Source organism: Cherax quadricarinatus, unplaced genomic scaffold (genome assembly GCF_038502225.1).
Source record: "Cherax quadricarinatus isolate ZL_2023a unplaced genomic scaffold, ASM3850222v1 Contig4074, whole genome shotgun sequence".
Taxonomy (NCBI): domain Eukaryota; kingdom Metazoa; phylum Arthropoda; class Malacostraca; order Decapoda; family Parastacidae; genus Cherax; species Cherax quadricarinatus.
The window spans coordinates 1-13,081 of record NW_027199100.1 but is presented as its reverse complement, the minus strand read 5'-3'; the positions used below and the strand labels follow the sequence as shown (position 1 = coordinate 13,081).

At 38.9% G+C, this 13,081-nt stretch overlaps 1 protein-coding gene across 1 annotated transcript; it reads right to left on the bottom strand.

Moving 5' to 3' along the window:
* Positions 1-2,544: 2,544 nt before the first annotated feature.
* Positions 2,545-10,382, bottom strand: LOC138852106 (cytochrome P450 4c3-like). The gene is made up of 3 exons (XM_070081763.1): positions 10,266-10,382; positions 9,860-10,045; positions 2,545-3,050 (listed from the first exon to the last, which is right to left on the bottom strand). The coding sequence occupies exons 1-3, from the start codon at positions 10,318-10,320 to the stop codon at positions 2,977-2,979; spliced, it is 315 nt and encodes a 104-aa protein (XP_069937864.1). The 5' UTR covers positions 10,321-10,382; the 3' UTR covers positions 2,545-2,976.
* Between the last annotated feature and the right edge of the window lie 2,699 nt (positions 10,383-13,081).

Here is a 13,081-nt window from a genome sequence, read left to right as displayed (position 1 = left end):
TCTTTCTTATGTTATGTTCTTATTGTTTCCCCCCTCCCACCTTTGTGTTCTCGCTCTCCCTCTGTGGGCACCTAGCTCCCTTGCAGTGCTCCTCTTTCTTAGTATTTGACTGGCTCCTCCTCCTTACTTCCCCACTACCACTTCCTTCCACCTCTGCTACTACCACCACCACCACCACCACCACTGCTACTACTACTACTACTACTACTACTACTACTACTACTTCCTGCCTGTATATACCCATCCTGCTCTACTTTTCGTTAGTGTGACTTTGTAAATGATCCAAGTCGGACCGAAACGTCGTCGTCTCTTCTATGTGCAGGTTATTTGTGTATGAGAGGTATCACTGTATTTCTATAAATGTTCTTTGGCCAACGTGAATAATGATTGAAAAACTGTCATATCCCAATCTTCACATCATAGGTATTCTCTAAACCCATTGTAGTCTGCTAGACAATAATATGGGACACTATGAACAATCCCTGCTGTCATTCTTCTATGCAATGTTATATATACTCGATTTGTGGTCAGTCGTGCCAAGTTTCTCAGTAATCTCTAGATTATTAACAAAGGTTTTCTTATTTGCCGAGTCAAGCAGGTTATTTCCTTCGTTGGTTCCGCTACAAACTGTTTTAAAACAGTTTTGAATTACCTAAAGGAAGTCGTTTAACTTTTGACTTCGTCTAAGAATCCCGATCAGTTTGACTGAAATTAAAATCTAGATTTACTACGTTATCGTTCCTTAAAACCTTAAGAAAATTGCTCCTAAAGCAGTCTCTCTTGGTCCCTAACGAACTTTCTGGGACATTATATCACACCTAAAATCAACAATTCATGCCCGTCCAAAATTTCCACCCAGACAAAGTGCTTGTTAATTCAGTCTTCATATAGCGTTTAATGCATTAATTCAAATAATCTGGGAAAAAAACAGGGCCACGGAACCTCCCTTCCGATATTTCTATCAACGTGAAAAAAACTTAATACCCTGAAGGCGACGTTTAGCAGGCACCTCCCAGCTCTTTAAATTAATGTTGGTTTCACTTATTGAAAAAATGTCAATGTAATCTACATTTGCAACTAATCTCAACTCGTCCATCATGTTTCTAGCACTATTTCTGTAAGACACACTGGGAAACCCTCTCTTCACATTCTTCTCATTGTTCATCCCTGCTACTCACTATCTCTCCTGTTGCCTTTTTTACCTAATGCCACCGAATTTCCAATAATAATCAATAATCCTCCCTCATTCTTGCTTCGAATAATGTCCTCCAAACCCACATTATAGGAACCCAGATAGCTCACACTGTCTTAATTCTATTTTACCAAATCTCATTCTTTTACCACAAAAACCCTTACTTGTAACTGTATCTAGTTTAAATCCCAAACAGATCCCTCTGCTGAATTAGTCATTGCCTTCACCCTGTCCTAGATAAATGAACCTCATCCCTGGCATACATGTCATTCCTGCTTTAGAAGTGGTACCAGTTGTTAATGAATGGTACTGCTATATGTATATCCATATATTGTTTTGTTCAACCAGCAATTAACATTAGTTTCCCTAGACAACCATTCACTTCCAACTCCTCTTCTCGGTATAATGTCAAATATTACAAGGCGCCCTCTCTCCTCATTACGTTTATTGCGGTCCTATATTTGGTAACCAAATCCTCACTTCTGCACCTGCCAACATCATCGCCTCCAGCACTGAGGCAGATAACAAGGTTTATCCCATTACCATCCATAATGCGGTCAAGACGTCTAAGAGTATCTTCCATCCCAGCCCCAGGAAAACAAACCCTCTGTTTCCAACTTCAATTATTCAAGCAAAAAGCCTTCTCTTGTGTAGATGTCGGGTTCTCCCAGTAGTCGACCCATGTTCGTCAGGAAGCACAAGGAATGAGTTGAATGTTTTCACAACAGTCTCCTTGATCTTCATACTCACTATACTTCATATTGATCTTCTCTTCCGTTCTTTTCTGCCCATCTGCTGAGGATTCACAAGAGGAGGTTTACTACAAATGTTACTGTTTTCCTTGGTCAGTCACCGTATCTCTCACCTGGTTCCCTTCAGCTCTTTAAATTGTTCTTACAGCAGCTCGATAGCGGGTATTGTTCGTTCAGTTCACAAACGGCTCACAAGGTACAGGTCACCACACAACTGATACTGGTCACCACTACTCAATACAATTATTTTTTATTATTCTATCATTCCGTTGGTATGTAACAACACTGCAGAGGAAGTTAAGGCAATTTGTCATAATAATGTTCTTAATTTCAATACTATTACCGAGAACGATGTACCTTTATTACATTACTTTTTAAATTTGACAAAGGCATAAAGTTAGAAATTTGAAAAGCAAAAAGATAGTCTGAGACCTCTATAAATATTTTGTTAAGAAAATACGTATATTACGCATATGAGCAAATTTAATTGGATAGAAAATGTGGGAAAATTACTCGTCCAGTTATACCAGCGAATATTATCATCTAGGCAGCCAGGTGGCAGGAGCCAGTAGGTTACCTTCCTCTTCTGTGTACGCCTGATATACCAGTATATATCAGAGTTTCCTCTCAACAGCGCGTGACCAGGATCTCGAACAGTCCGAAAATATATGCGTTATTTAACAATTGAATGTTGGTTTATTAAGTACATTTATATATGTATATATGTGTATATACTATATGTATGTGTGTAACTATATATGTCTGTATGCAACTATATATATCTGTATGCATGTATGATTGTATATATGCATTTAAGTGTAGTATTTCAAAATAAATCCCGAGACTCGAAGACGTGATCAAGTGGGCTTTTCATTAATTACAATGAATATTAAGTAGTAGTCGACCTATGAAAATTCTCCATAAAAATCAGCTGGTAGTCTAAAAGGTTACTATTAATTACTTACATTTTACTCAGTAACCTAAAAAAATGATAAAAATAAATTTGGTTTGGAGCAGAGTAGCATCCTTAACTTACTTCCTGGCTGCTTGAACGTATTCTGACTCACTGTCTTCCTGAGCGTTGATACAGCGTCCCATCGCTGTCTCTGTGGGAAAACAAAGTGTTATCAACCCACAGTAACAGAGGAAACTTTATACCATCTGTCTGAAGAACACTGATCTTACCAAGATGTGAGTTTATGATCTAATATATCACCTTAGTGTTCACTATGTTGCTACAGCACTGCAGTGTTCATTATACAAATGTATCTTCACTATTATATAACCCTTTTGTTCACTATATTACTGCATCAGTACAGTACAGGGACGGAAAATCGTAGTTAGGAAACAGCCCACTGGGAAGAGATACTTCATCTCTACAGAACACGATCTTAAAACATTCCTGAGTGAGGCTGGGTTAACAGATTCAGAGCAAAGTGCAGATTATACCCGCTGTCCACGATTAGGGTTATACTGCCATAAAATTTGTATGTCACTTTTGTATTCAATGATCATTGTACCTCATAGTCTTAATTGTGTTTAATATCTACAGAATCTCTCTCCTTTTTTACATCTTACCACTTCATTGTTCTATCCTATTTTAATTGAAACTAACCATAGCATTGTCCTTCTCAACTATTCTACCTCACTTTAAGAATCACTCTGTTGCCCAATTTTATTTTAAACTCTCTATTATTGCCAAGTTTTACTTTAAACTATATTGACCAATCTTATTGTAAACTTTTTATTATTGCCCATTTTTATTTTATTCTTTAGTGCCCAACTTTATTGTAAACTTTTCATCTTATTATTGCACTATTCTAATCTAGAGTTTATTACCCAATTTTATACTTGCCCAATTTTACCTTATAGTTTATTGCCCAATCTATTTTAAACATTTCATTATTGCCTTTTTTTTATTTGTAAAGTTTATTACCCAATTTTATTATAAACTTTTTATAATTGCCCTGTTCTATTTTATAACTTTATCACCCAACTTTATTTTATACTTTTCTTAACCTTTTGTTGCCAAATTTTTAAGCATGTATATTCAACTCCAACTTTTATATTATCCTGTCTACCATCTTACTACCATTTTTATTTTTTATTTTATTATTCTTTTGCTACCTTAATTTGTGTATTTTATCTTGTCATTTTAAATCTAGTTATACTCTAGTTCTTGTTAACAACTTATATTAGACATTAGTGCAATTACAAGTGAGAGTCCTGTGCCGTTTTAATTAGTATTTTTTATATTATTAGATTATACCTAGTTGTATTTTAGCTCATTCTAGCTCAATACATAGACAACACCAAATTCATTATATTAGACCTTAGTACAATTACAAGTGAGAATCTGGTGCTATTTTTAATTTGTATTTTTATATCATTAGTGTATACCTAGTTGTACTCTAGATCATTCTAGCACAACACAGACAACATCAACTTCATTATGTTTATTAGTGACTATACTCTATATGACCAAAGTGCTTTAACTATACACACTTGTCCAAACTTCCCACTACTACAGATATCAGTACTAGAACTCAACACACAATTCAGGATATAAATAACCACTATTTAAACTTAAAAGGTGAATGATCACGTTGACCTTGATCTAAACCTCCATAATCTAACACCCAATCAAAACCTATTGGAAAGTAACTGCCTTTATTACACAGCATCACAAGCCAGCACTATCCTAAACAGTGCTAAAAGTCTATCAGTTCTTAACTACAACATCAGGTCCTTAAGCAAACACTATGATGACCTCCTGGCACTCCTTGAGTCGCTAAAGACACCCTTCTCCTGCATTATTCTTACTGAGACCTGGCTTAAGCAGGACACAATAGATATCTACCCACTACCAGGATACACAGCAATCCACAACTGCAGACCATACCAAGTTGGGGGTGGTACTGCAATCTATTACTCTAACCAACTATCTTGTATTAGCACCACTTGCTTTAGTGATGAATATAGGGAATACATTTTTGCTAATTTTACTGTAAAAAACCTTAAGACGCCAATAACAATCGGTGCCATTTACCGAATACCCCACACAAACATCCCAAATTTCAGTGAGAAATTAAAGGCACTAATAACAAACAGACAAATGAACAAGCACCACTTTCTCTTAGCTGGAGACTTCAATATTAACCTTGGCCTACCAGATGCTCAGCCTGTGACTGATTTCATCAACAATATGAACAACACACTTCTCATACCGACAATAACTAAATCAACCAGGCTGACTGAGACAAGAGCAACCATAATAGACCACATATGAACCAATATACTAGCCCCCCTTAAATCAGGGATAATCACAGACAGCACTACGGACCACTACCCTACGTTCCTCCTAACAAACATTAGTAAACCGCCAATGGAATACATCAAAGTTTCATTTAGACTCAATGACGAGGCCTCAATAAGGAATTTCACAGCAGATCTAGAGATTGTTGACTGGCCTACAGAATTCTCCAAGGCCAATAGTATTGACGATTGGACAGATATTTTTCTTAACAAATTACTTAGACAATACAACAAACATTGTCGTTTAAAAACGAAACATCACGAAAAAACGGCTCGGTTGCCCATGGCTAACCAGCAGCATTCTGAAATCCATTGATAAGAAACACCAATATGAAAAGCAATATAGACAGGGCTTAATACACAAAGATATTCTTAAACAGTTTTATAAAGTTTTTCTTCTTCTCTTTTTTAGTAATTGTATACAGGAGAAGGGGTTACTAGCCCATTGCTCCCGGCATTTTAGTCGCCTCATACGACACGCATGGCTTACGGAGGAAAGATTCTTTTCCACTTCCCCATGGACAATAGAAGAAATAAAAAGAACAAGAGCTATTTAGAAAAAGGAGAAAAACCTAGATGTATGTATATATATATATATATAAGGTTATGAGGATAACAAAAAGATTAGGTGATGAAAGATTGAATATCAGATTGGAGGGAGAGAGTATGGAGGAGGTGAACGTATTCAGATATTTGGGAGTGGACGTGTCAGCGGATGGGTCTATGAAAGATGAGGTGAATCATAGAATTGATGAGGGAAAAAGAGTGAGTGGTGCACTTAGGAGTCTGTGGAGACAAAGAACTTTGTCCTTGGAGGCAAAGAGGGGAATGTATGAGAGTATAGTTTTACCAACGCTCTTATATGGGTGTGAAGCGTGGGTGATGAATGTTGCAGCGAGGAGAAGGCTGGAGGCAGTGGAGATGTCATGTCTGAGGGCAATGTGTGGTGTGAATATAATGCAGAGAATTCGTAGTTTGGAAGTTAGGAGGAGGTGCGGGATTACCAAAACTGTTGTCCAGAGGGCTGAGGAAGGGTTGTTGAGGTGGTTCGGACATGTAGAGAGAATGGAGCGAAACAGAATGACTTCAAGAGTGTATCAGTCTGTAGTGGAAGGAAGGCGGGGTAGGGGTCGGCCTAGGAAGGGTTGGAGGGAGGGGGTAAAGGAGGTTTTGTGTGCGAGGGGCTTGGACTTCCAGCAGGCATGCGTGAGCGTGTTTGATAGGAGTGAATGGAGACAAATGGTTTTTAATACTTGACGTGCTGTTGGAGTGTGAGCAAAGTAACATTTATGAAGGGATTCAGGGAAACCGGCAGGCCGGACTTGAGTCCTGGAGATGGGAAGTACAGTGCCTGCACTCTGAAGGAGGGGTGTTAATGTTGCAGTTTAAAAACTGTAGTGTAAAGCACCCTTCTGGCAAGACAGTGATGGAGTGAATGATGGTGAAAGTTTTTCTTTTTCGGGCCACCCTGCCTTGGTGGGAATCGGCCGGTGTGATAATAATAAATAAAAATTCTTAAACACTATTCATCAGTTCTCACCAAAGTAATAAAGAAAGCCAAACAACTGTACTACTCCAGTAGATTCACTGACACAAGAGGAAATATAAAGAAGACCTGGAAAACACTTTCACAGATTCTTGGGACCCACAGACTGAAAAAAAACAAGAACATTGTCCTAACTAAACCTAACGAAACACCCCTACATCTCACTGATACAGCTAACACGATAAACGACTTCTTCTCAACCATAGGATCTAATCTTGCCAGTAAAATCCCACGTACCAACGCCCATACCGGGGACTACCTAGGTGGGAATTTCCCAGATTCCTTCTATCTTGTACCAACTGAGCCCACGGAAGTCATCGCGATTATAAAGTCACTTAAAAATAACTCAGGGAATCTGTCTCACGTCCCACCATTATTGTACAAGCGAGCAGCCCATGTCCTGTCGCATGCTATTACATTACTTTTTAGCAAGTCACTGGAAACTAGCACCTTCCCGACACTACTCAAGACAGCAAGGGTTACACCAATACATAAACATGTAAACAACTATAGGCCAATATCAAACTTACCATTGTATCCAAAATTTTCGAGAAACTCGTTCACAGGAGACTATATTCATTTATAACGGCTCAAAACATACTCAACCCCTGCCAATTTGGATTCAGGAAAAATAAAAGCACTAATGATGCAATAGTAAAAATGCTAGACCTGCTTTACACAGCATTGGAAAATAAGGAATATCCGCTAGGAATTTTTATTGACCTAAGAAAAGCTTTTGACACCACGGCATCCTACTCCACAAACTTGACCTTTATGGTATAAGAGGCCATGCGCTTGCATATTTCAAATCATACTTTATTAATAGGTATCAGTATGTCACCATTAAAGACACAGCCTCATCAACACGGCCATTTGATACTGGAGTTCTGCAGGGAAGTGTCCTGGGTCCCTTTTTCTTCCTCATTTACTTCAATGATCTTCCAAACATATCCCAACACCTGAAACCCATTCTCTTTGCTGACGACACGACTTATGTCATCTTCCACCCTAATCTTGCCACCCTCAACACCATTGTTAACGAGGAGCTGCTCAAAATATCGACTTGGATGACAGCCAATAAACTTACACTTAACACTGATAAAACCTACTACATTATGTTTGGTAGTAGAGCAGGTATTGCGCAACTTAACATTAAGATCGACAACACTCTAATTGCCAGACATAATGAGGGCAAATTCCTAAGCCTATATCTCGACAACAACCTGAATTTCAGCACCCATATCCAACACACAACAAAAAAGTATCCAAAACGGTGGGGATCCTCTCCAAGATAAGATACTACGTGCCACAAACTGCCCTTCTCACATTATACTATTCACTCATTTATCCATACCTTACCTATGCTATCTGTGCTTGGGGATCAACTGCAGCAACACACCTAAAGCCAATAATAACCCAACAAAACACTGCAGTAAGAATAATCACTAAATCCCATCCCTGGCAACCCCTCCCCCCCCACTCTTCATAGATCTAAACTTACTCCCTGTTCAGAACATCCACACTTACTACTGTGTAATCTACATCTACAGGACCTTAAATTCAAATATTAACCTTGACCTAAAACGCTTTCTTGATAGTTGTGACAGGACCCACAAGCATAACACCAGACACAAACATCTCTATGACATTCCCCGTGTCCGACTAAACCTTTACAAAAATTCAATATATGTCAAAGGACCTAAAATCTGGAACACCCTATCTGAAAACTCTAGAACTGCAGACACATTCATCACTTTCAAAACTACCGTTAGGAAACATCTTATCTCGCTGATACACCCTGTCAACTAACTACATGAAAACCACCTGGTGGTTCACACTTACACTCACCCACTGACTATAAACACAGAAATACGGATCTTAATCTTAAAATAATAAATCCTACCTAGTCACAAGTTTGCCTGTGATACTCCAATATAGAAACTATGCATTGTGCCAAAACAAAAACATTCACATTGCTAAACTCACAAACTATTATATTCTTAGAGTTAAGAATTAATCTAAGTCTGCCCGAAATGCCTAGCCGTGCTAGGTGTCCTAGTGGCCCCCTCTGTAATTAGTATTTTATAACATGTAAACCACAAGATATCTAAAATCTGCAAACCCCGCAATGTAATCGTTATAGAGAATATATTTGATTGATTGGTACTACTGCATCACTACAGTGTTCACTCTACTACTGCATCACTACAGTGTTCACTCTACTACTGCATCACTACAGTGTTCACTCTACTACTGCATCACTACAGTGTTCACTCTACTACTGCATCACTACAGTGTTCACTCTACTACTGCATCACTACAGTGTTCACTCTACTACTGCATCACTACAGTGTTCACTATATTTCAGAATCACTACACTTACCTTTATTCCAGTATTGAACACTGTAATGATGCACAAGTACATCCAACTATAAGTCTACATCACTACGTTTTATTCTATACTATAGCATCACCTGTGTACTCTGTAGCTCTGCCTTACCAGAGTCCACCTTACTAAAGTATCATTAGTACTTTATCAAGATGTACTCAGTTCTACTGCATCATCTTTGTTTACAATATTCTACTCCCACACTACCGTGTCCTTTATTCTACTGTATATCAAAAATGTTCACTATACTACATTATCACCCTGTACAGTTAGGTTAGGTAAGGTTCGTCAGGAAAGAGGACAAATGTTTCCTGACGCGGGTCTTAGTCAGATGATGACCCGCCTTTGGAGCTTTTGGTCATCTGACCGAGGCCTTCCGCTGGCTTACCGGTCCACCCCTTTAAAAATTATGGTCATTTATAACCATTGTTATATATTGGGTTACCCTGTACAGTGCATTACTGTATTATAAAGGTCCAGTATTTTCCGAATCACCGGTGTCCACTGTACACCTATATCCACTAAATTACTTTGTCACGAATGTTGTCTTTCATACTGTCTGCTTAATTACTGTCTAATTAATTAGTGCGTGCATCATCACAATTTCAATGCTTTATTAAATTCCTCTCGACAGTGTCCATTAAGAAAATAAAATTATCACTTACCACAAATTGCGTCCAGTACACAGAGCGTAACATCATCAAAAATGTCGAAGGTATTTCCATCAGCTTTTTTCTCCAGCTTCTGGACCAGCTTGCAGCTTTGTTTGTTAAAGATCGAGACAAACTCTTCTAAGATCTTGAAGTGGAATGCCGGAGAGACCAGTTTCCTGCGTGTGTGCCAAAGACTGCCTGGAATGTGGACTCTGTGGTAGGTATTGAGCTTGTAGGAAAGGTAGTGCTTTAAAGAATGTATTGTTGCTGTTGCTCTCTCTCTCTCTCTCTCTCCCGAAATCAAGTGAAATTTTAAAGCTTTTAATAATTATTCATAAAGTAAATACCAAAGACTTGATTAAATTTACAATCAAACAGTATGATCATAATGTAGAGGAGTCAGTGATGTGGTACCTACCTGGGAAAGTGAGAAGATTCAAGCCCAGCCAGGGGTGAAGAAACTCGTAGTCCATGCCCTTGTCCAGCAGTTTGTGGCTACTTAATAACACCTGTAATTTATTTTCACATTAAGAGGGAAGTTAAAAAGGGGATAAGAAATCAAAACGGGACTATGAAGTTAAAGTTGCTAGAGATTCGAAAAACTAATCCGAAATGTTTTTTCTAGATTTATGGAACAAAAGTTAGAGATAAGTCCCCTTAAAAATTACTCTGGGCATCTTACTGACAAGAAGAATGAAATGAACTCGATTTTTAATCATTATTTTGTCTCGTTTTTCACACAGGAAGACAATACATATTTTATTTATTATTAGCACATCGGTCGTTTCCCATAAGGCAGGGTGGCCCGAAAAAGAAAAAACTTCAATCATCATTCACTGTCATGCCAGAGTCGCGCTTACACTACAGTTATAAAACTGCAACATTAACACCCCTCCCTCAGAGTGCAGACACTGTACTTCACATCTCCAGGACTCAAGTCCGGCCTGCCGGTTTCCCTGAATCCCTTCATAAATGTTACCGTGCTTACATTCTGACAGCATGTCAAATCCTAAAATCCTTTTGTCTCCATTTGCTCCTATCTAACGAGCCCATGCACGCTTGTTGGAAGTCCAAGCCGCTCGCACATAAAACCTCCTTTACCCCCTCTCTCCAACCTTTCCTAGGCCGACCCCTATCCCACCTTCCCTCCACTACACATTTATACACTCTCGAAGTCTTTCTATTTCATTCCATCCTCTCTACATGTTCAAACCATCTCAATAACCCCCCCTCAGCCCTCTGGATAATAGTTTTGGTAATCCCGCACCTCCTCCTAATGTCCGAACTATGGGTGCTCTGCATTATATTCACACCACACATTGCCCTCAGACACACATATTCACTTTTAATTTCCTTCTTTTACGTACCCTACCAAAATCATCAACCAACTTCTGCAACTTCTCTTCAGAATCTCCCATAAGCACAGTGTCATCAGCAAAGAGCAACTGTGACAACTCCCACTTTGAGTTAGATTCTTTATCTTTTAACCCCACACCTCTTGCTAACACCCGAGCATTCACTTCTCTTACAACTCTATCTATAAATATACTGAACAACCATGGTGACATCATGCCAATAATTAACTTTTATACAGGGCCTGAAGAAGATAAATTAAGTAATATCAGTCACTCGCGATATGGTTATGAAACAGATAGACAGACTGAAGCAAAATAAATCCCCGGGCCCTGATGAGCTTTTTTCAAGGGTTCTTGAGGAGTGCAAAATAGAACTCTGTGAACCATTGACTAATATTGTTAATATATATCTTCAAACATGTGTAGCGTCTGATATGTGGAAGATGGCTAATGTAATTCCTATTTTGAAAGCAGGGGACAAGTCGTTACCGTCAAATTACCTCTCAGTAAGTCAATTATAGCTTATATTATATGAAATCATCTCGATAAGCACAATTTGATTAATGATACACAGCATGGATTCACGAGAGGCCCTTCTTGCCTAACTAATTTACTAACTTTATTCAGTAAAGCTTTAGAAGCTGTTGATCACGATGAAGAATTCAGTATTGTTTATTTCGATTTTAGTAAGGCTTTTGATAGAGTACCGCACAAGAGGCTGATAAAGTGGCAGCTCATGGCACTGGGTGAAAAATGCTGTCATGGATCGAGTCATGGCTCACCACAGGAAGTAGTGCATGAGCATAAATTAGGAAAAATCTGAGTGGGAATCTTTAACAAGTGGCATTCCACAGGGATCACTTTTAGGCTCATTGTTGTTTATGATATATATCAATGACCTTGATGAGGGAATTGCTGTTGATATGAGCAAATTCCTCCCTTTCACCATGCTGTTGCTGAACTTCAGTCGGTTCAGTAAGTTAGGCTCTAACTGTAGGAAATCAACTGGATTACCTTGGATCAGATTACCTTAATCTCTCTCGTGATGAGGGCCTGCTTCCAGGGTAAACTGGCTCTCAGTTGTCTAGTGTAGTCATGTTCACTTACACGGACTCGTCAACGCGGTAGTGACAACTGGGACTGATAACTTTATGGCACTCCACCAATAAATGTGGACCAGTGAGTAGTATGTAGGTGTTTGACCACACTATCAGTTCTAGACAGGTGCTGTCTACTCAACTGGAACTACGTTTCCTACATAACACATGTAGCTCCGGTGTATTCCCACGGGTTTCACTACAAACTCTGGTTCAATTTGCGAAAAACACAGGTGTGTAGTGTGTACCCAGGGGACATACGTTATTGAGATGTCATAAGATGGCGATGTAGGCTTAATATATGGACGCAGTGCCAGGTGGTGCCACTGTTGTTTAATGGAACCTTCTCACAGGGTGCTGTTCACTTAAGGTTCAAAATGATGCCATATTGAATCACACACAACGGTCGTGGCATTCTGTTCAGCATTTCTGTGTGTGGTTAATAATAAATACCAAGGGGTCAGTCACCTGTAATGACAATGTTACTCTTAATCACTGGTGTAATCTAGGCTCTAGTGCAGTGATTCTCAACCAGGGGTAAATTTACCCCAAGGAGGTAAACAATTACATGGCAAGGGGTAAATATTTGATGTACCTGATAAATGAATAATTGAATAATTTATTCTTTCTGACCTTCTTGTTTTCCTGTCCCTTTATGATGGCGAGGGGGTTAATGATGGTGAAAAAGTTGAGAATCCCTGCTCTAGTGGTTCTCTGGGACAAAAGGACCAACTCTGGTTCAAAGAACCAAAACTGTGTAGAAGAGAGGTTGTCTGTGGGTT